Raw genomic sequence first — 24,772 nt, 5'->3', positions numbered from 1 at the left:
GGGAGGTGCCTGCATTGGTGGGGTTGGATGCCTGCATTGCGGAGGTGAAGGGGATGAGTGGCCTACATTGGTGTGGGGAGGGGAAGAGGGGGCTCTAATACGCCAATGTCGGCAATGATGGGAGAGGGGGGGTCTTTAACTTCAATTTGAGATTGGAAGATCTGTGTGGAGCCGGGCTTGTCAGCGTCTTTAGGCCTCACCCCTCAAGAATGATGACGTAAAACATGTCACCCTGCTTTTACTGACAAAGGGGGCAATTAGCCAGTCCCATTACACCCTGGTGCGAATCGTGTTATGGCCGGGAACTATCGCGAGAGGGCTACAAAGGCGACATAATCAGCTTCATGCCTAAAGGGGGCGTAAACCTAATTACCATGGATTTAAATGTATTTGAATATTCAAAATCGGCTTAACGTCCAATCGTCTAGGATCGTTATATATTCCCATGGGAATCATTACTGGTCCCAAACAAACGGAGAGCAGATTTTAACACCACACTGGGGTCTCTGGAGGACATTCCAGCCCTTGGTAGCCACTGACAGGGTAAGGAAGTGCCCTTGCACTGCCCCAAGGTGCAGGCCTGAATGGAGCAGGGCCTGAATGGGACTGGGCCTCGCGGTAGACCCATTGGGAGGGCCCTGTGATCCCGGTGCCGGTGACCAATGATGGGGGAGAGACGGTTGATTCTGGCAATCCAGGATGGGGAGGGTTCCGATGTCCCGTAGGGGAAGGTGGTTTTTCAAATTAAATTTGAGATCTGGGTGCGTTTCCAGGTCTTTAGGTCCTGCCCCTCACCCCCCCCCTTCTAAAAAATGGCAAAGTGTGGGGGAAACTTGACAGAACACCTGCCTGTTTCTCTGGGGAGAAACATGGCATTTTTCAGTCACAACCTGACACTTTGTCATTTTGGGGGAAAATGATCATTGTAATTTTTTCAGCAAGCGTCACCACTTCTTGAGGACTGCTTGGTTCAGATTCACTAATTTTTCAATAATGATGACTTAAAAATTGCCCAGACAATGTCGGCATAAATAAAATACCAACTATGAACACTTAAGAGCAATCATTCCTGTGTGCACCTTCTAGTCCAGGAAATATGTTGTGGACACCTTCCAGTTTTTAGGCGCTTTATCTATTTTATGACATTTTCTTCTTTTCTCTTAAAACCACGGATAAAGGGCAGCAAGGTGGCGCGGTGGTTAGCACTGCTGCCTCACGGCGCCACGGTCCCGGGTTTGATCCCGGCTCTGGGTCACTGTCTGTGTGGAGTTTGCACATTCTCCTCATGTCCGTGTGGGTTTCGCCCCCACAACCTAAAATGTGCAGGGTAGGTGGGAATTGGCCACGCTAAAATTGCCCCTTAATTGGAAAAAATGAATTGGGTACACTAAATTTATAAAAAGAAAAAAAACAGGGATAAGCATAAATTGGCGATATGGTGTACATAATGGGCGGGATTTACAGACCATCCCGCTGCATGTTTTTGGGCAGCGGGATCTTCTGATCCTGTCGTTGTCAATGGATTTTCCTGGTGGCAGCACCCCTCATCGCCGGGAAACCCGTGCGCCGGCGTGCGACTGGAATTTCTCAGCCGGTAAATCCTGTTCAGTGTTTTGGGCAAAGAACCAAATAGCAAAGATGCAAGTGGCAGGATTTTACAGGGATATTCTCCCATATTATTACTCCCAATGAATCAGATCATTTGTGTTGTTTGGAATGATGAGTGTACTGTGCTGGAAAATGCACACACAATGTATTTTTTGCTGCTAAACTGAAGCTGTGTTTCAAGGCCAAAAAGTCTCAACAGCTGTAGGTAAGCACAATGTGTTGTGACTCAAATCTGTTTTGTTGCTTGATTATGAAAATTTACAACTTGAAAGGTGCTTGTGTGTTTCCGAATGCTGAGAGGTTGGCATTTGTAACAAAGGTATGAGCCACCTCTTTAAGCATGTTAATTAGTGCAGCTCCTTTTGTTTGGTGAGTCGGAAGATATGTAATTTCGTAATTTTGGCCACTGATTTACAATCATTGTGTTTTTATCCGAGTATAGTAGGACATTAGTGAAATATTTCGACTTGCACGATTATATGCACATTTGCACAGAACTGTTCATTGGTGTTCTCGATTACTGTTTGAACATTAATACAACTATGTAGTTAACTTAATGTCTTACCTTTTCTAAAGCTCAGGATACAGACAAGGTGGGAAGTGCTTGCACATTGTGAGTAGAGGTCAATTGCAGAAACTGCCGCAGTATTTTGGGTTTGCAGTGTAAGGAAGATGGCCCTCCCACTCTTAGGAATCTATAGTCATCTCCTGCGCCTGGCATGAACCAGGAAATAATGGCTTTGAAATGGCTTCAAAATGGGATTGTAAACCGTACCATCCTGTTAATACTGGCAATGCTGTCAGCTCCATTATCCAGGAGACCAATTGCTAGGTAGTCGCCTGCCTGTATCAGGCAAAAAAACCCTTTAATTTGCAATTGGGGTTCGATGATGCAACTGTAACTAATGAAATGAAATGCAAATCGCTTATTGTCACGAGTAGGCTTCAATTAAGTTACTGTGAAAAGCCCCTAGTCGCCACATTCCAGCGCCTGTCCGGGGAGGCTGGTGCGGGAATCAAACCGTGCTGCTGGCCTGCTTGGTCTGCTTTAAAAGCCAGCGATTTAGCCTGGTGAGCTAAACCAGCCCCAACTACAACTGAGCTTTAATGTTTGGACCTCTAAGTATGCATAAAAATATAGAAAATAGGAGCAGGAGGAGGCCATTCGGCCCTTCAAGCCTGCTCCTCCATTCATTATGATCATGGCTGATCATCCAACTCAATAGCCTAATCCTGCTTTCCTCCCCATTTCCTTTGATCCCCTTCGCCCTAAGTGCTATTTTTAACTGCTTCTTGAAAACATGCAGTGTTTTGACCTCAACGTCTTCCTGTGGTAACGAATTCCACAGGCTCACAACTCTGTGGATGAAGAAATTTCTCCTCATTTCTGTCCTAAATGGTCTACCATGTATCCTCAGACTGTGACCCCTGGTTCTGGACACACACCCACCATCGGGAACATCCTTTCTGCATCTACCCTGTCTAGTCCTGTTAGAATTTTATAGCTTTCTATAAGATCCCCCTTCATTCTTCTGAACTCCAACTAATCCGTGCCAATCATTGGAGCATTCGTGAGCGGTGTCGTTATTTTCCCTGCACGACTGCAATCCTCTCAGTGGTAGAGTGTAGTGTGACAAGACATCAATCATATGAGACATGGTAGACAGTGTAGGGCTCCCATGTACACTGTACCCATCCTCAGTACAGCAAATAGCCTGCTTACAGCAGCCAGTGGGCACGTTGGCCCATAACTTCTGAGCACTGTAGCGTCTTAGCCATGGTGGGTAGGAGGAAGCGGGGGGGGCTGGATACCCAAAGACAAATCCCCCTCCTCTCCAGACATTGCCGCATAAGACTTGTACGGCAATGGGGACCATCCAAAGCTCTAATTTAAATTGCAATCTTCAGATGGTTACAACTATCTTACATCAATAGATACGCAGAAAAGAATTAGAAGATTTAAAACCACTTCTATCTCCTGAGTGACTATAGTACTGACCATAGTCCAAGTCCCCCACAGGACTCTGGACCCACCACGGGACCTCCCAACTACCCCACTCTACCCCGCCAACTCCCTCAACTAACCCCTGACAATCCCCCCACAAATCTGACTACCCCACAACCCCTCACAGGCCTCCCCCATCCCCCGACTGCCCTCCCCATTCCCTCACCATCCTCTTCATTCCACAACTACCACCCCCAACTACCCCGCAAACCATAACTATACTCTGCACCCCCCACTGAATACCTGACTCCCCCCCCCCCACTTAACCACACGCTAACCGACCTACTCCCCTACTGATCACCCAACCCATCTACTGACCACACCCGCACTGATCACCTGAACCCCAACTCGCCTCCCCCAACACCCCTCACTAACCACCTCCCCACTGACCATTCGACCACCCTCACCTGACCACCTGGCCACCCGATCACCCTCGCACTGACATCCGTCCCACTGACCACCCAGGCAGTCCCACTGACCACCCCCTTACTGACGTATCACCCACCCACCCCCAATACACCTGCCCTCTTACCTTACACACTTCTGTCTGATTTGACAAAGTCGCTGGACCTTTAAACCTATAGCTACTGCAGTAAAAGGTAGGGGGGAGGCCTTCTTTCTTGCCTCCGACTCAGCTGCCATCGACACAATGCCTCGGAATCCCACTGCCCTTTCTCACCCGGCCCGAGTTAGACGTTTTGCAAGAAAGGTGTGGTGGTATTTCAGGATAATTAACTAGGAGCGGAGCAGCAACCAAATGATTGTTATTCCATGCAAGTTACGACCCATTAATGTAAAACCCACATTATATGACTATGATTGGTGTGGTAAATACTTATCTGCACTCTTAAAAGGGTTTGCGATGTTCCACCTCCACTATGATTTAAACAAAATATGTGGCAGATAAATTGTTGAGAACATTGCATACCTGGGATTGGTTACAGAGCAGTAATGCCCAGGGGTTTAGGTTATGTCAAGAGACTGAGAGCAATGCCTAAGATAGGATGAGATTAGAGCCCTGCAATTTCTATTACTAAATAGATAAAACACTTAGAATCCAAAAAGAATGCAAGCAAGTACCTCAACATTATGAATGTAACAAAAGTAGTGCTCTTCAAAGTGATAACTGAATATTCTTGCAAAGGACACCTATCCATTCAAAATTAGTTCATGGCAGGGTTGGCATGATCTGTTACAGTGCGCGAACTGAGTTGTTTATCAGGCAGAATGCTGCATTCCCTTAAGAACAGGCTTCCTCTTATAGGTCCATTTTTCCCCTTTTCCGTTGTCATGGCAAATCATACGGTTGATTTCGTTGAACTGCTGAAACATTAAAGAGTTTTTCTCTGAGCAGCAGCAAAGTATAGTGTATAAACTGCAAGGCAGAGAGAAACAAAGAGTGGATAGGACCTTTGCACACATTTAGCTTAGAACTAAAGGGAGACCCAATAGAAGGAAAAGTATAGAGGTGTAAACGTATTTGTGGTATTTAGCTTTGATTCAATCTAAATTTGAACTGGCAACCATTGACCCATTTAGATTTTATCATTATTCAACTTGTTTGATTCTCATTAAAATGGTGTAAAAATGCAGGGGGAATAACAAAGCAAATGTTAATTCCAGACAAATTGCTGATCTGGTTAGGAAATTGGGATTGGATTTGTTTATTGTCACGTGTACCGAGGTACAGTGAAAAGTATGTTTCTGTGAGCAGCTCAACAGATCATTAAGTACATGGGAAGAAAAGGGAATAAAAGAAAATACATAATAGAACATATAGCGCAGAAGGAGGCCATTCGGCCCATCGAGTCTGCACCGACCCACTTAAGTCCTCACCTCCACCCCATCCCCGTAACCCAACAACCCCATCTAACCTTTTTTTGGACACTAAGGGCAATTTAGCTTGGCCAAGCCACCTAACCTGCACGTCTTTGGACTGTGGGAGGAAACCAAAGCACCTGTAAGAAACCCACACAGACACGGGGAGAACGTGCAGACTCCGCACAGACAGTGGCCCTGCAGGGAATCGATCCTGGCGCTGTGAAGCCACAGTGCTATCCACTTGTGCTACCATAATAGGGCAACACAAGGTATACAATGTAATTACTTAAGCACCGGCTTCGGATGAAGCATACAGGGGTATAGTGTTAATGAGGTCAGTCCATAAGAGGGTCTTTTCGGAATCTGGTAACAGCGGGGAAGAAGCTGTTTTTGAGTCTGCTCGTGCGTGTTCTCAGACTTCTGTATCTCCTGCCCGATGGAAGAAGTTGGAAGAGTGAGTAAGCCGGGTGGGAGGGGTCTTTGATTTTTCTGCCCACTTTCCCCAGGGAGCGGGAGGTGTAGATGGAGTCAATGGGTGGGAGGCAGGTTTGTGTGATGGACTGGGCTGTGTTCACGACTCTCTGAAGTTTCTTGTGGTCCTGAGCCAAGCAGTTGCCATATCAGGCAGTGATGGAGCCAGATAGGATGCTTTCTGTGGTGCATCTGTAAAAGTTGGTAAGAGTTAATGTGAACATGCCAAATTTCATTAGTTTCCTGAGAATTTTCTTAGTTTCCTGAGGATTTCCTGAGGGTGAGTGATAGGAGACAAAGAGCAGGTATAATGAGTAGGTCCAGCTGGCGGAATGTGACTGATCCCTCTCAAGGATCTATGTTGGGGCCCCAGCCAGTCACCATATTTATTAACGACTTGGATGATGGGTTAAAAAGCAAGAGGTTTAAGTTTGGCGATGAAGGCAGACAGCATCGCACGCAGTGTAAACGGAAGCAGTAGATTAAGTAAATGGTTAAAACTTTTATTTAAATGTCGTCAAATGTGAAATGGGGGGGGGGCAGAGGGAGGTGGGGAGAATAGTGAAGGGGATGCAGAGAGTTGGGGAAGGTAGGCCACGTCTTATGTGAAGCAGGCGACGATGAGGCCTTGCCCTCCAGGCATGCTGGAGACACCGCTGCCGGCTGGTTGTCCATTTCCTCCCCGGGATCGTACTCCAACCCCTCCTCCTCTGGCGCCTCTTGTTTTCGTCGTCCTCCACCTCCTCGCAGGTGGCCACATCTTCCTTCTCCTCCGCATCCAGTACGTCACCCCACTGCTGTGCCAGGCTGTGGGGACACAGCAGACCACTACAAAGTGGGCAACCCCCTGGAGGTGTGCACTGCAGTGCACCACCAGAGCAGTCGAGGCATTGGAGCCACATTTTCAGCAGTCCAGTGCTCCGACCAATGACAGACTGGGTGGCCCCAAGGATCTCATTATACCGGGTCTCTGCATTGGTCACCGGCCTCCATATTGGCGTCATTTGCCAGGTCCTCCACAGGTACCCCTTATCCCCCAAGAGCCAACCAGCCATCCTGGGGTGATCCTCGAAGAGGCCGGGAGTGTTCTGATTGCCGCAGGATGTAACTCGTGCACACTCCCTGGGAAGCGTGCACATACATGCATGATGTTCATGTGGTGCTCGTGCACAAGCTGGATGTTCAGGGAGTGGAACCCCTTCCCGTTGATGCAGGGCACTCCCAGGGGCCCAGTGCATGCAAGGCGACATGCTTGCCATCCATGAGCCTCTGGACCTAGGACATCCCGTCGATGTCCTAGGTCGTGAATCCTGCTGCCCGAACATCCTGTTGGACTTGGTCAATGTCACAGTTTATATAGTCTATATACAGTTTATATATATGCCCTGGGCAAACAGGGCGTCCGTGACCGGGTCTCTGGCACTGTGAGGCAGCAGTGCTAACCACTATGTAGCTCACAAATGAAGGATCATTTCGCCTCAAAACGTGAAGTCTATTTCTCGCCACAGATGCTGTTCGACCTGCTGAGTTTATCCAGCATTTACGTTTTTTATTTCAGGTTTCCAGCAGCCGCAATATTTTGCTTTTATTACCTTCATGTTTATCACTATTTGAAGGCCCACATTTACAGATCTGGTACCCTCGGACCTGTCAGAAGACCTATCTTCCCACCTCTGCTTCACAAAGATAGCTGTTGCTGATTGGAAACACGTTGATGTGATACCCCTATTCAAAAATGGGGAGAGGCAAAACATAGGAAACTATAGACCGGTTAGATTGACCTCTGTGGGGAAGTTGCTGGAATCAATCATTAAGGAGGAGATGACTGAATATTTGGAAAGACAAAGTTCAATCCATCATTGTCAGCATGGTTTTATGAAGGGTATGTCATGCTTGACAAACTTGCTTGAATTTTCTGAGGACGTAACCAGCAAGATGGATAATGGGGAAATGGATGTGGAATATCTAGATTTCCAGAAGGCGTTTGACAAGGCGCCGCATAAAAGATTGATACAGATGAGATCGCAGCGGATTGGGGGTAGAATATTAGATTGGAATGAGGATTGGCTGGCTGACAGAAAGCAGAGTGTTGGGGTAAATGGGTCATTCTCTTCCTGGCAAATTGTAGCTCGTGGGGTGCCGCAGGGGTCAGTCCTCAGACCTCAACTGTTTACAACTTGTATAAATGATCTGAATGCAGGGACAGAGTGTAACATAGCAAAATTTGCAGATGATACTAAAATAGGTGGGAAAGCAGGCATTGAGATAAAGATTTTACAGATGGATATATGTAGGCTAGAAAATTGGGCCAAAATTTGGCAGATGGAGTTTACAAAGAACAAAGAAAAGTACAGCACAGGAACAGGCCCTTCGGCCCTCCAAGCCTGTGCCAACCATGCTGCCCATCTAACCTAAACCTACTACACGTCCGAGGCCCGTATCCCTCTATTCCCATCCTATTCAAGTATCTGTCAAGACGCCCCTTAAAAGTCACTATCGTACCTGCTTCCACCACCTCCTCCAGCACCAAGTTCCAGGCACACACTACCCTCTGTGTAAAAAAACTTGCCTCACACATCTCCTCTAAACTTTACCCCTTGCACCTTAAATCTATGTTCCTAGTAATTGACTCTACCACCCTCTGTAGATATGTATGAGGTTATCCATTTTGGCCGAAGAAATAGAAAGGCAAATCCTCAGTTGAATGAAAAGCAGATTCAAAATTCGTCTGGGCATTGGGATATGGGTGTCTTTGTTCATGAATCGCAGAAAGTCGGTGTGCAGGTACACCATGTAATTAAAAAGGCAAATTGAAGGGGCAGCACGGTGGCACAGTGGTTAGCATTGCTGCCTCACGGCGCCGAGGTCCCAGGTTCGATCCTGACTCTGGGTCACTGTCCATGTAGAGTTTGCACATTCTCCCCGTGTTTGCGTGGGTTTCGCTCCCACAACCCAAAGATGTGCAGGCTAGGTGGATTGGCCACACTAAATTGCCCCTTAATTGGAGAAAATGAATTGGGTACTCTAAATTTATTTTAAAAAAAGGCAAATTGAATGTGAGCATTTATTGCAAAAGGACTAGAGTATAAAAGTAGAGAAGTGTTTTTGCAATTGTACAGGGTGTTGGTGAGACCACATCTGGAGTTTTGTGTCCAGTTTTGGTCTCCTTATTTGAGGAAGGATTTGGTGGCATTGGAGGCAGTTCAGAGGAGGTTCACCAGATTGATTCCGGGGTTGAAAAGGTTGTTGACGTATGAGGAGAGATTAAACAGTTTGGGTTTATGCTCGTTGGAGTTTAGAAGGATCAGAGGGGATCTGATCGAGGTATATAAGACACTAAAAGGGATTGAGAAAGTAAAGGTAGACCAAATGTTCCCCTTGTGGAGAAATCTAGAATGAGAGGTCTCGGATATAGATTGAGAGGCAGTACATTTGGATGAGGAGGAAATACTTCTCGCAGAGAGTTGTGAATTTGTGGAACTCGCTGCTCCATAGTGCGCTGGAATCTGAGTCATTAAATGGTTTCAGGAAGGAGATAAATATATTTCTGATTTTAAAAACGGTTTAAAGAGATATGAGCCAACAGGGGGAAGTGGATTTGAGACCTGGAAGAGATGAGCTATGATCTGATTGAATGGTGAAGCAGGCTTGAAGGGCTGAATTGCCTACTTCTACTCTGTCATTCTACTCTGTCATTAGCCTATGTTCCTAAGTACTATGTTCCTATGCTATCCTTTCTTGGCTGACCTGCATCACTTCCATTAGCAGTATATATTATCAAAACATTACGCCTATATACCACCACAACCTTCTAAACCATCACAGTGCATGTCTGCCAGATCAACCAGATAGTTGGCTATAAATGTACCCAGAAAGTGACAAACGCATTGTTTATCAGGGGCAACACCTTTGCTTTCATAATGGAAAGGACGGCATAACGCTCTCACTGAAGGATAGAGCAGAGGTCATAACAGATATTGGGAGAGATTCTCCAGGGCTTCTAGCCCAAGGCGGGAATCGCGGTGGCACGCTGAATCGGACGTGAGAGCAAAAACAGAATTCTCACGGGGCACCAAACCTGTTGTGAGTCTCCCGGCCCGTCCCGCCCGCCCTAGCGAGGTACTCACCCAGAGTGGGCGGGAATATGCAAACCCCTCAATAAACTTCATTTCCATGTTATTATTGGGCAGGAAGCCTGATTCACTGGCTTCTTGGGATGCTCTAGCCCCCCCCAGCTGGGAGTCAAACCGGCATGAATTCGTGCTTGTTCTGACAAGCTTTTATAATCTTTAAAACTTCTATGAGGCCACCTATCAGTTTTTACCCCCTAGAAAAACAAGCCCTGTTCAAAATTTCAAGTCAGTGCGAAAGAGTTTTCATTTTGTTCATGTACAGAACATGAATGGTGAGGCCTGCATTTATTGTACACTGATTGCCCCAGAGTAGGTGGTGATTGGCCTTCTTGAACCACTGGAGTCCGTACTCCCAAAATGCTAATAAATATTGAGTTCCAGGATTGCACAATGGGTCTAACGCAGTCCAGGAGGGTAAATTATGTGACCTGCGATTCTATATTGTCACAGGTCAAGATAAAGGTTACAGCAAGATGGGATAAGTGGTAAATTTGTCTGGCAGAAGATTTGTGATTGAGAATTAATAAAATAATCACAATCTACCATGGGCAGCATGGTAGTACATTGGTTAGCACGGTTGCTTCACAGCTCCAGGGTCCCAGATTGGATTCCCGGCTTGGGTCACTGTCTGTGCGGAGTCTGCATGTTCTCCCCGTGTCTGCGAGGGTTTCCTCCGGGTGCTCTGGTTTCCTCCCACAGTCCAAAGATGTGCGGATTCGGTGGATTGGCCATGATAAATTGCCCTTAGTGTCCAAAACGGTTGGGTGGAGTTACTGGGTTGTGGGGATAGGGTGGAGGCTTAAGTGCGGTGCTCTTTCCAGGGGCCAGTGCAGACTCAATGGGCCGAATGACCTTCTTCGGCACTGTAAATTCTATGATTCTATGAAAATACTTGTATAGTGCTACACTGCAATATGATGCATTTCAAAGTGCTTCACACCATGAATTACTTCTGAAAAAGTAGAAAATGTTAAAAACACAAAGCAGGTTTGTCAGCATCTGTGGAAAGAATAGTGACGTTATGCAGACAGAGCTGATTCCCCTGAGGCAGGCTACCTGATATCAACGATGAATTCTGTACAGGTTGGTGCGGGTGGAGACCCACACCTCTGGGGAATCATCTCATATTGCCATTAGAAATGATACTACCCGAACTACGCAGGTGAATTTCTCCCACTTGGAATTCAATAATTTATTATGTCGGCAGATGTGTCAGCAATGACAGGGCTAGCCCCCTGGTGATCACTGAGCTGCCTCTGAAGGCATGGCAGGCTTTGGCAGCTCACTGCAATTTTTAAAATAAGACCCAAAACCCAATTACAGAGAGCCTCAGTTTTCCATCTCCTCGTGCAAATTTGTATTCTGCATATTTCAAGCCTGTAAATAAGTGGTGACAATTTCCTGGTTCTGAGTGTCTTTGTACTCACCATTGGGGGAAATGGTAGGAAATTATAAGAGAGGAGCTAAATAATGTTAGCCAGAAACCCTGCAGAAATGAGAGCCTTCAACTTTGCAGACAGTCATATGGAGGTAAACAAGCCATTTTGACACAAAGGTGAAGAGATGGCTTAATTTTACATTGCAGGTACAGTACAAGGAGATGAATGAAGTGCTGAGAGCCAACATCGCAGTCCCAAGCTCAGCATGTTAGTGCTGGGAAAAAATGTAATGACTTGACCGGAATGGACAAGACAAGTGTGACACCCACCCCATTGAATTACTTTCGAATATCACCATGTCTGTTATCCTCTTAGCACAGTTTGTGTGGTATGTGTTGCTAGTATAGACATTGTAAAGCCCCAGTGCTCACTCATATAGTTGACAGTTGACTGATGTTAATGTTCTCTACTGAAACATTTGGTGCCACTTGGCCCGGTCTCTATCCAAATCATCACAGTAACAGATGAGACTGAACTTTAGCCCTTGCAAAAGCAGTACTTAATGTCAAGAAACAAAAGCCCACATGAGAGGATTGGCAAATATCCAAATGTTGGTATCGCCTAGGAAGGAGGTGTCCCAATTATGATATCCAATGGCACAAGGTGTGTGAGATGGGAACATCAATTGATGGGTAGCAGCAATGGGTTCACATATAAATGATATATTCCTGACATCTGAGTTTTATCAGGCATGTGGGGAGGTAATGCAGCCTATCCTACAACCAAGAGATTGGATCGGATCAGCTCTGTAGTCTTGCCACATCTCGTTACGATGACCATATTCATTTATGTTCTTCAGAGAAGGAAATTAGGGGTGGGCAATAATTGCTGGCCTGCTTGCGACACTCAAATCCCACGAACAGTTGAAAAAAATACTAATTAAGAATGGTATTAGGCCAACAAATTGGAGGAGGCAGCTCCATAAATATAGCCATCCTCAATTATGGCGGGGCATGTGAGAGAAAAACGCAAGGTTCAACACAATCTTCAGCTAAAAGTACTAATTGGATTATATACTTCAGCCTCTTCCTGAGGTTCCCATCATCTGAGATGCCAGACTTCAGCCATTTTGGTTCACTCCACAAGATATCAAGAGGTGGCTGAGTACACTGGATGCAGCAAACACTATTAGTCAGGTCAGCATCCTGACTGTAGTTCAGAAGGCGTGCCCTCCACAACTAGTCATGTCTCAAGCCAAGCTGTTCCAGTCCAACTACAACACCGCATCTACCTGACAAAGTTGTAAATTGCAATCTTCACCAATGCAATTAGGCCATTATCTGGTCTCCTTGCTCCTCTTCCCTTTCCTCTTCATCAGAAAAGGCCTGATATAGAGGAATTCCTAGAGGCAGACATTCTCAGTGGTTTCTCAAGGTGAATCGACTCTTAAGGAGATAGCTGGGAACCCTTTAAATGCCTCCCACCCTAGAATCACATCTTGATTACCTTTAATTATCCCCACTCCAGGGCAACAAGGTGGTGCAATGATTCGCACTGGGACTACGGCACTTGAGGACCTGGGTTTGAATCCCGGCCCTGGGTCACTGTCCGTGTGGAGTTTGCATTCTCCCCATGTCTGCGTGTGTTTCATCCCCACAATCCAAAGATGTGCAGGGTAGATGGATTTGTCACACCACAATTGCCCCTTAATTGAAAAAAAAATAATTGGGTACTCTAAATTTATTTTTTAAAAATTATCCCCACTCCAAGTGTGGTATTTCACCTAGGTGCAGGGGCTCTCAAGTGAAAAGTGCTTTCTACTACAGACTTCTCGAGTTAGATTTCCATTTATAGAACATAGAACAGTACAGCACAGAACAGGCCCTTCGGCCCTCAATGTTGTGCCGAACAATGATCACCCTACTTTAAACCCACGTAACCCGTATACCCGTAACCCAACAATCCCCCCATTAACCTTACACTACGGGCAATTTAGCATGGCCAATCCACCTAACCCGCACATCTTTGGACTGTGGGAGGAAACCGGAGCACCCGGAGGAAACCCACGCACACACAGGGAGGACGTGCAGACTCCACACAGACAGTGACCCAGCCGGGAATCGAACCTGGGACCCTGGAGCTGTGAAGCATTGATGCTAACCACCATGCTACCGTGAGGCCCCGAATAATTTCTAAGGATAGACTCTGAATTTCTGGGTATAATTGCCTACCTTGGCTAAATGTTGCACTGATTGAAATACTTAGGAATCAAGGTGTATTAGTAAAATTGCCTCTTAAAGAAGAGAACGGGAGTGCAGGCTGTAGTGAATCTTTCCCTCCTCGTTCCTGTGGCTGACAACTGTAATGTGACCCAACCACACTCATACTGCCTTTGCCTATAATAAAATTTGGAAACATTTCAAGTTAACTTTACTGATATTTATTCTTATCAATTATGGGATGTTTCATTTGCTGTTTGTCCTGAGAAACAGTTCAATACTGTCAAGGATGCACTTGTTGCCATTGTAAACTCTATGGACAATGGTCACAGAGATCGCTTCAATTGATTCCTGATGCTTGGGAAAGAATGGAGGTGGATGGGTGGGCGGAGCCATCAGTTGTGAAATAGGTGTATAAGAAGTCTAAATACAAGTTAGTGTTAACATTAGACTTCCAGCAATAATTAAATTCTTTGTCAGAAAGGTAAAGAATAATAGAGGAGCAAGTCAGTAAGGCAAAAAAACCCCTCTTGAATTAAATCGACAAACTCAGTTCTATACTGTATTGGCCCTACATTCTCCCCAGTTACCTTTTAGCTGTTTGGCTTGATGGCTATGTCTAACGTAATGTGGGGGAAATAAATGTGAACGACTTTGAGGAAATATGATAATAAATAGGAATCCTGAAGGAAACTTACCATCATCTTGGACTTGAATGCTCAACAAAATCTGTGGAACTGAATATGGGCCCCAGTAGTGCCCATTTGTTCTATGCTTTCACCATCTCTTAAGACACCAAAATGGTGGACAGGAAGCATGTGCACACTGCCATTTGTAAAAGTGCATCCACCATCTTGGGTAAAGACTTTCCAAACCTGAGAATAAAGCGACAAATACCAGTCCTGCCCTGACCAGGGAAACCAAATTTAAGTATCCCATGAATAAAAGTATGTACTTACCACAATTATTTCTGGTCACAAACTGTTCATGGACTTATACCAAGCAGGTCTCTAGATCTTTTTCACGGACTCTGACAGTAAGTCCTTCTGAATCTCGATATCTTCCTCTCAGCCAATTGCTCCTCCAAAAACCCTAATCCTGAGCCCGATACACCAATGAGCTGTAATACTTAATGTGGTCCAAACATTAAGCATTTATGACCTTCTGCAGCAAGACTTCATGATGATGATGATGAGACATGAGGCTCTGTATCGGGACCCTCACTACTCGTCTCCATGGTATCAACACTGCACCGGTGCAGGGGGGCCGAATAGACGGAGTGAGTCGTACCCAAAAGTGTGTGCTCCCAAACTTAACATGCCCCCGACCCTCTATTTGCCAAGCAATGAATTATGCCTGCGTTGTCAGGGTGAAGACGGGAATGCTACTCTTTTATTCTGGACTCAGTGAAATGTAAATCCAAGCAAGCCAGCTATTGATGAAGGTGACATAGCCAATGTGCGACCGTTCGGAAACCTCTACTCTGCTACTTACCTGCAAGCCAGCAGGCTGCCATTTCATTCCTTGCCAACATCCCGTCTGTAACCTCTTATTACTAATTCTGTGCAAGAAAGGCACTGGCATTATTTAAACGTGACCTGAGATTTAAAGGACCCTGAACCTGGAATTTAAATCAGTAGCGCATTCTGCCGTTACTCACTTCCCCAGCACAACTCACTCAGTTAAAATCAACATTCATTACTTAAGAATTGGTTAGGAAGGAAATTGAAGGGAAAATGTGTATTGGAATAGTTCACACCCATCGGATCAAGACTCTTCATTGCACAGAGAATGTACACTGACATGGGCTGTGATGCAATGTACTATGCAGTTCTCCCAAATTCGAACGTCTTTGCAGATCAGTTATAAATACACTACATGGTTCAAACCTGGACAAAAGAGCTGAATACCAGAGGTGAGGTGAGAGTGACTGCCCTTGACATCAATGCAGCATTTGACCGGGTATGTCATCAACAAGCCCCAGTTAAACTGGAGTAAATGGGAATCAGGGCGAAAATTCTCCGCTGGTTGGAGTCTTACCTGGCACAAAGGAAGATGGTTGTGGTGGTTGAAGATCAATCATCTCAATTCCAGGACATCACTGCAGGAGTTCCTCAGGATAGTGTCTTGGGCCCAACCATCTTCAGCTGCTTCATCAATGACCTCTCTTCCATCATAAGGTCAGAAGTGGGGATGACTGCACAATGTTGAGCACCATTCGCGATGCTTCAGATAATGAAGCAGTCCATGTCCAAATACAGCAACACCTGGACAATATCCAGGCTTGGGCTGACAAGTGGTTAGTTAATTCGCGCCACACATGTGTCAGGCAATAACCATCTCCTACAAGAGACGATCTAACCACCACCCCTTGACATTCAATGGCATTACCATCGCTGAATCCCCCACAATCAACATCATGTGGGTTACCATTGATCAGACACTGAACTGTACTAGCCATATTAATACTGTGGCTACCAGGCCGGTCAAAGGCTAGGAATCCAATGGTGAGTAACCTCACCTCCTGACCCCCCCAAATCCTGTCCACCATCTACAAGGCACAAGTCAGGAGTGTAATGGAATACTCTCCACTTGCCTGGATGAGTGCAGCTCCAAAAGCACTCGAGAAGCTTAACACCATCTAGGACAAAGCAGCGCACTTGATTGCTCCTCCTTCCACAAACATTCAAACCCTCCACCACCGATGAACAGTGGCAGCCATGTGCACCATCTACAAGATGCACTGCAGTCGCTCACCAAGGTTCCTTAGACAGCACCTTCCAAACCCACGACCACAACCATCTAGAAGGACAAGAACAGCAGATACCTCGGGAACCCCACCACCTGGAGGTTCCCCTCCAAGTCACTCACCACTCTGACTTGTAAATATATCATTGCTCCTTCACTGTCGCTGGGACACCATCCTAGAACTCATATCCTAACAACACATTGGGTGTACCTACACCTCAAGGACTGCGGCGGTTCAAGAAGACAACCCACCAACACCTTCTGAAGGGCAACTCGGGATGGGCAATAAATGCTGGCCTAACAAGTGACAGCCACACCCCGTAAATGAATTTTTAAAAATGAATAACCAGAGTTGTTGGACGAGCTCCAAGTCACTAACGCTAAAATCTCAATACGTATACCACAAAGTCAATATATAAAATTCTGTGTCTTAAAAATAGCCTTAGGAAGCAACAGTATCAATACTTTCCACAGTACCTCGCAAGTGGAATTTTCCGTAAGACTTTATCCCATTAAATGCAGGAATATAAATGCTGAGTTGAACAAGTATTTTTCTGTGTGTACAACCATTGAAGTCAAACCTCAAGATATCTGTTTTAATTGGAGTTGCCTCCACCTGTATTCTACTGTGATGCCATCTAATACACAATTAATATAAGCATGTCAACAAAATATTCTGCTTTGAGAGTCTCCTTTTCATATTTGTTCTTAATAATCACTCAGTTTAAAAAATTCACCAGATGCTGTCAATTACCATCCCCTCCAGTCATGGGAAGTTTGGATGATGTAGCTCAGTCATTCTTGCATAGTCATTGTCACTGCCATTGTGTGATCTTCTGATGAGAGTCGCAATTCAAAGGGCGCTTTGTTAATTTCAAAACTCAGCCACTAATTTTTCCTCGAAAGCATTTCGATCAACCGTTGCAACGACATAGGTACCATGAGGTTTAATATATTAATTCTACGCCTCATGTACTGAATGGTATTATACTTGAGCAAAACAAGAGTACACATTGTAGCATCTGTTCTATGATGTACTAACAAGTAAAACCATTATCGTTGGTGCTGTTCGTACCAGGATGAAGTTTTCAACCCAAACTGAGCTCAATGAATCAGTAAGGGTTGTTGACTAGTTTAAATCTGTTTGGGTTGGTTGGCGATTTCACAGGAAAAAGCCAGTTTTTATTGTTCATCAGTAATGATTATAAATGACAGTCGAGTATTAAGCTACAGTTAAGTTTTCACAATTGTTTTTAGATGTTATTATATTATTACATGTAAACTCACTTTCCCTTTTGTTCAGATTCTTTATTTCGTCTTTTGCAGAAACTTTCACAGCTGTTTCTTGTTTAGTTCTTGGACCGAGATGTGAAAATAAGCTGCCTTTAGTCTTGCCATTTGCAATTACTTTTCATTTTTAAAATTGTTCTGGTTGTGTTTTTCATTGGCAGCGATAGTAGAAGCCAATGTTCCTTTGGTGATCTGTAATCTGTTTTTATATTGGTGCTTTCTTCATTTGGATTCTAGGAGATCAGGTTGTCCACAAGCCATCATCTGACATTGGCATCATTAGCACAAAACAAAATACTTCAGCAAAATCTGAAATGAGAACAGAAATAGCTGGAAATGCACAACAGGCCTAGCAGCATCTGTGAAGAGAAAAACAGAGTTAATGGGGGCGAGATTCTCTGGCCTCCCCGCGGTGTGTTTTTCGGCAGCGGAAAGCAGCCCACTATTGGCTGGCAATCCCGCTGCGGCCAGTGGAATTTCCCATTGAATCCACTGGGTGTGCTGTCGGTGGCAGCAGAAAATCCCACCAGCATGACCACCTGGAATATCTCACACAATGTTTCAGAGATCTGGGGTGAGATTCTCTGACGCCCTGCCGGGTCGGAGAATCGCGGGGGGGCCTTGCCGCTCCATCGCTGGCTGCTGAATTCTCCGGCGCCGGTTTTCAGGCGGGGGCGGGGATTGCACCGCACTGGTCAGGGGCCGTTGGCAGCCCACCCCCACAACCCCCGGCAATTCTCCGCCCCGATGGGACGAGCGGCCACCTGTTTCGGCCAATCCCGCCAGCGTGAAATAGACATGGTCCATCCCTGCGGGACCTGGCTTGGAGGACGGCGTGCGGAGTCCTCGGGGGACGCGGGGGGGATTAGGCCCCGGTGAGGGGGGGTACGGTGGCTTGGCCCGCAATCGGGGCCGTCCAATCTGCAGGCAGGCCTGTGCCGTGGGGGCACTCTTTCCCTCCACGTCGGCCTCTGTAAGGCTCCACCATGGCCGACGCGAAGAAGAAACCCCCTGCGCATGCGCAGAAAACATGCCGGCTGTTCAGCGCATGCGGCAACACGCGCGGCCCGCGGCGGCCCTTCGGCACCGGTTGGCACGGCGCCAACCCCTCCAGCGCTGGCCTAGCCCCTGGAAGTGCGGAGTGGTTTGCGCCGCTCTTGGAGCCGGTGTCCTTGTGGGCTCTGTATACGAGCCGTTGCGCGGCTCTGCCCATAGGGGGAGATCAGGAGTTTGTACTGGGCTCCGCCCTTGGCTCCGCCCATAGCTCCGCCCATGGCTCCTCCCACTAACCAGAAGTATAAAGCACTGCAGTCGTACGCCTGCGCTCAGTTCCTCTCGTCGCAGGCAGGCTCAGTTGTAAGACTATTAAAACCACTGTTTACTTCCAATCACGTGTCTTGTGAATTGATGGTCTCATCAAATATAAAGAATAATATAGTGATGAATTTTTGCTGCATCGATACTCACTGTGGAATATGAATCAAACCTTGCTGTAAATACATAACTTGTGGGTTTTGAGAATTGGCACAGTAGGCTGGGATGTCAGGTGGTAGAGGGAGTAAAGCCACGTTCCTGACTAGAATTGTAAAGTTCCTTGCTCTTAGAATCAATTGCTATTATTCATTGAAGGTGCAGCAAAGATGAAAATGTCATATAAAATCACCCAGATATTGCCACCTTCCCCAACAGAATCTGTTGGTACATTCAACAGTGGTCCCAGTGGCAGGCCGTTTACACCGCTCTTGTGCCTCCTCATTGTAGCTGGCATAAAAGGCTCCCGCGTTTTCGTGTGTCTGTCTGAAAAATGCTGCAGGGATTCAAAAGTTCAGGACAATTGGTTTATTAACAAGCTTAACAGGCTGTTAACTAATGATTTCAAAATTGCAGGTTGGCTGCCCATTTTGGCGCCTGCTTACAATCTCTTATGGTTGGAGACTGGACCCCATGCGCAATTTGTGAATATAAAATCCAGCGCATAGTTTTTGTAGGATCATGAGTCTGGAGAAGAGAAAGAGATTTTTCAAGTGTAAAGCAAATAATTTGTTCATAATAATTTTGCTAACGTGCGAATTAAAACAGTGTGAGTATTAAAGTGGCCTAGTTTATGCTGCTGCCTGGACATCAAGAGATGGGGAATGCTGAGGAAATTATTCTTCTCTTCAAACCCACCTCCACTCCCAGCCCCTCCCCTGGAAAGATTATAGTCATATTTAATTCCACATTAAAGCTTAAACCCTAGAGGCTGCTTTACATGTCTGGACATGTACTGTGAACAGAATTTGTCAGGATGATTCTCGTAGATGCTGGGTTTGCAGCAGCATCCATGTTAGTTTCCAAATGCAGCTTTATGTTTTATAGGTTTAGTCCAAACACATTCTGTGATCTAAGGTGAAGAAATCTTTCATTTGGTGTAGTTTCTTGGCCTCTGCTCCAAGTGACAGTAAGAGGCTGGTTAAGAATGCTGTAAGGAGAATAGCCTAATCAAATCTGATGTTCAGCAAGCGTGAAGATAGAATGGCTGACAGCAATGTTAGTGCTGGAACAGAGGATATGCTACACCAGAGTACGCAGGTGCATACTGTAAAGGGTATACTTGAATGTGATCCAGTTTAGTAATTAGAGCTGATCTCCACTAAGCGGGATTGATTGTGTCTCACTGCTGATAGCCCGCTATTTGCAGATTAAGTAAAAGCAGCTTTTGCTGAATGGTTTAAAAAGTCAGAGCCAGTTTTGTTCAGTCACAGAGAATATCTGTAACCTGATAGTGTAGCTGTGTGTTTAATTTAATTAGCTTTAGTTTTATTATTATCTAAAAGATGTATGATTTGTTTTCACTTCTAACTGATTTTGCAAATGTTGATTTTGTTCGGTTTTACTACGGAATTCAATAGGAACTGCACTGAAGCACTATGCATACCTGTGTGTATGTAAACTCCCCCAGGTTGAGGCTAACCCATTGCATTGTAGGTGTGCTGACACCTGCAACTTCCCCCAAAACATTAAATGTAACTGTCTCATTTGTCGTAATAGAGGACTGTGTGCTTTTGCCTGTCCTGTGAAATTATTTTAATGCCTTTTTTTCTTATGTACAGGCAGTGAAGCTGACTTTAGTTCCTCCAGTAGCACAGGCAGCATCTCAGCACCAGAAGGTCTTATGTCAAGTACAGGGAGCAAGCGGAGTTCGGCTTCCCGCAGGTAAGCCTTTTCTTTTTAAAAACTAGGACGACGATCAATGCAACACAGGCCTGTTGGCATAGAAGAAAAAAATGAATACTTACAACTATTAGCATTAGAAACTTTTTTTCAGGGAGTTTTGACATAGATGATTGCCTCCAATTTGATTGAAAAATAAAATGAATATAAAGATGGAGTTATTTGGAGCTAAACCACTTAGGAGATCCTGTACACTGGGGCAGCAGGGTAGCATGGTGGTTAGCATAAATGCTTCACAGCTCCAGGGTCCCAGGTTCGATTCCCGGCTGGGTCACTGTCTGTGTGGAGTCTGCACGTCCTCCCCCTGTGTGCGTGGGTTTCCTCCGGGTGCTCCGGTTTCCTCCCACAGTCCAAAGATGTGCGGGTTAGGTGGATTGGCCATGCTAAATTGCCCGTAGTGTCCTAATAAAAGTAAGGTTAAGGGGGGGGGGGGGGTTGTTGGGTTACGGGTATAGGGTGGATACGTGGGTTTGAGTAGGGTGATCATGGCTCGACACAACATGAAGGGCCTGTTCTGTGCTGTACTGTTCTATGTTCTATGTTCACTGTGCACACTTTTATTTGTCAACTTTCTCAAAGTTAATGTTCTCCAATTCTAGCTCTTCAGAGTTGTGTAAGGGGTTTGTTTGGTCTCTGAGTGTGGTACAGTGCCCAACTTCTGCTGTTCCCAAATATCAGCAGGCCATTTAGGAGGCTTGATGTGTAGATAGTTACAGGTGAAAACATCAATCAAGCTCAGCCATCACATTGGCTCCATTGGTGCTTTTTAAAAAGAAATCAAGTAACTTATTAAACATTTAAAGTTTCTGCAATGAAATACTCCCTAAAAGGTTGTTTCTTGAGTTTGTCTATATTGTCACATTTGAAATTCTAGTATTAATTTTCAATTTGCCGGTGGGATTAACAATGAGGATTGCCAATTGAGAATCAAAGAGAAGTTAAGTTGTTTCTATAATGAGTGGCCAATTCATAAGGCCAATTTGACACCTGGGTAACGAGTTGAAAACTTTGCCCTCTTATTGAAATTAATGCAAATTTACTAATTCGACAAACACATGAAGATGTTCACATACATCTCTAATCGGAGGTTTTCTTATGGAGTTTTAGTTTCCTGTACAAGTTTTAAATATATATTTAGCACTCATGCATTTTTCTGTGAGAAATTTCAGGAGAACCAAAATTAAAGGTATATCTTCTATCTATATATAACTAAATCAGAAAGTGATTTGATTATCTGTTAACAAAGCAAGTGCTATATATAACTACGAATGGCAGAGAACTTTAGTTGTCACTATAACATTACTAACTTAGGCTACGAGTATTCTACAGATAAATTCTGTTTTTGCAAAATGGTCAGGGACGAGTTCATTCCATTAAAAAAAAGATTTTCCTTAAAGCTAGTGTTGTGTAGTTCACCCTGAGAATTGTAGCAAAGTAATCAGAAAACAGTGATACGGTCACACAAGAAGATGGATTTATTTCAAAGTGAAGAACTATACATAAAAACAAAGATGAATCAGCAAACGATTATTAACAATAATTTCCGCGAGGAAAGGCTTCAGCCTACTCGACTGAAAAAATAAACCCCTAACAGGCAAGCCTGTCAGTAAAACCTGTATTTCTGGTAAATTGGTATTATGTAAATTTGAGATTTACATGCGTTAGGTGAAATTAGAATGTTTAATGTTTGGGCAATAAATGTGAATGTAGGCTACGGGCAATGTTTCTCATTCTTTGTCACTGAAGCTCTACTTTCAGGGATCATCATTATTGATTAAATGGCAAATGCTAGGGATGTAGAACAGATCCATCAGTGTCTGTAAGGAAAAATGATTAACGGTTTGGGTGTCAGCTTTGTTCAGAGCACAACAAAGTGGGGGGGGGGGGCTCCTAGAAATGTGGTAAACATATTTGTCGCTGGCTTTTTGACTCTACCACCTCATTATCAACTTCCTCCTGGATTTCCCATCCAATTAGTGGTAGTGGGCTTGATATGGGCCCACATAATGTGATTTCAGTTCCAGGGTGGGATTCCACCCCCTTACTGCAGCATGTTTTGTGACTGTGGAAGCGGCCTCTCATTGGTTGGCGATGGGAACCTCCACTCTCGCCACTGTCAATGGGATTTACCATTGTTCACCTCCTCCGCCTCTGGGGAACCTGCAGCGGGGGGGGGGGGGGGGGGGGCGGTTTGCTATCGGCAGGACCGGAAAATTCCACCTCGAGTATTTGAAAGCACAATCCAACACTGCACATTGAAGGACCTGGACTTGGCTGTCAGAGAACTGGAAGTGTCTGCTTCACAGCTACATGCCTCCCTGGAAATGCTACTATGGATTGTGAGATGACAGAAGGTGAAGCTCTTGTCTCGCAATGGGAGATAGAAGCCTGTTGTTGAACAAAGAAAGTGTGGTGGGGGATGGCAGAGGAGGGTGCCAGCAGGAAGGCGGTGTCATGCTTCCGGATTCAATGCAGAAAGTGGTTTAATTATCAAAACAAAGAAAAGGTGAGTACCACAGTGCCATGTGTATCTCCATCCTGCTGTGTGCATCACCACACCCCCTCTCTTTGCCTTCTCAAGAATACTCGGTCGCATCAGTCCTCACAAACATTTCCCTTTTGCAGATGCACCCATCCTTTTCTTTATATTCACTTGTGCACAAACTCATTTGTCCAGTCTCTATACCAATTTGTTGTGTATTGTGGAGAACTGACGCTACGAGACACGGAAGGTCAAAAACTAACTTTATTTACAAGTTATGTGTCACTACAGACTGTTTCTTCACTCTACGCTCGTGATCTGTGACTTAATACACAGTGATTAATGCAGCAACTAAGGGCATGATTTAACTTAAATGAAACAGTCCCATGTCGGGTGCATGTAGCCGGGTGTTTCCCTACGATGGCAGCGGCGAGAATGACCTCGCTATTAAATGGGATTCTGTTTCACTTTCGGGCCTTGGTGAGGAACGCCCCGCCGAGGCCGCACTTTGTCCCATTTCCTGCACTAACAACCTCCGCTTGCCAATACAGGAAAAGATCTTTCAACCCCCAATCGGCCTCCGGCGCCCTGATGCTGGCAGTGCCACCTGGGCACCCTGGCAGTGCCAGGGTGGCAGTCCGGTGGCAGCGCCAGGCTGCCCAGTTAGTGATGCCAGGCTGGCAGTGTCACAGTGCCTGGGGGACATCAGCGGTGCCTGGGTACCGCTATGCCCAGAGCCTGACTACCCAGAGGCTGACGATCACCTGGGAGACACTCCCCCGAGTGCCGGTACGCCTGGTCCACATTGGTGTAAACCAGTGCTAAACAATGCTTGCTCGGGGTTAGATCCTGCACCTTGGGAACTCTGTCGTGAGCATATTCAAGTGCGCCTGCCTGCACACTTGAATATGCACATTTAGGCCTTATTTATTGTGGGCGGGGTCATGATCGCGATGCCTCATGAGGTCACGTTATCTCCCATGGCATGACGAGGCCGGTAAATCTCACGAGAAGTCTCTGACAAGATTTTCCAGCCTTGTCGAGCCCTGAGTCGGGCTCAAGAAGGCTGGTAGATCGCGCCCTGAGACTCAATGTGAATACATAACATTTCCTCCCCCTTTAAATCGAACATGCCCAACAATTACAAACCTGTGTAACATGAGCAATGATCAATAAATCAGACGGTTTGGAGATCATTGCTCTCAGAATGGCTGATGGTGAACCTCTGGCATCTGCTTCTGGCATTTTTGTCTTTGTACGGATGTCATCAGTGGTTGTTTTGACCGGTGTCGATGTTGTAACTAGAGGTTGACTCTGCTTGGTCTGAGGCGCTGTCTTCCTCAACAGTGTCTGTCAGTGCCAGGGGTGTAGGAAGGTTCAGCTCAGCATTGTACTGATGAACC

General features: G+C 45.6%; 1 protein-coding gene across 8 annotated transcripts in view; it reads left to right on the top strand.

The window, feature by feature from the left end:
• sybu (syntabulin (syntaxin-interacting)) overlaps positions 1-24,772 on the top strand; it is a 215,032-nt gene that overhangs the window by 139,674 nt on the left and 50,586 nt on the right. For all 8 annotated transcript variants that reach the window (XM_038809748.1, XM_038809744.1, XM_038809741.1 and 5 more), the window contains one exon: positions 20,767-20,869. In XM_038809748.1, coding sequence (XP_038665676.1) covers positions 20,767-20,869 — 103 coding nt within the window. The remainder of the gene's footprint in view (positions 1-20,766; positions 20,870-24,772) is intronic.

This window comes from Scyliorhinus canicula, chromosome 10, assembly GCF_902713615.1.
Source record: "Scyliorhinus canicula chromosome 10, sScyCan1.1, whole genome shotgun sequence".
NCBI classification, from domain to species: domain Eukaryota; kingdom Metazoa; phylum Chordata; class Chondrichthyes; order Carcharhiniformes; family Scyliorhinidae; genus Scyliorhinus; species Scyliorhinus canicula.
The sequence above is the reverse complement of the archived record's forward strand: the minus strand, read 5'-3'. Positions and strand labels throughout refer to the sequence as shown.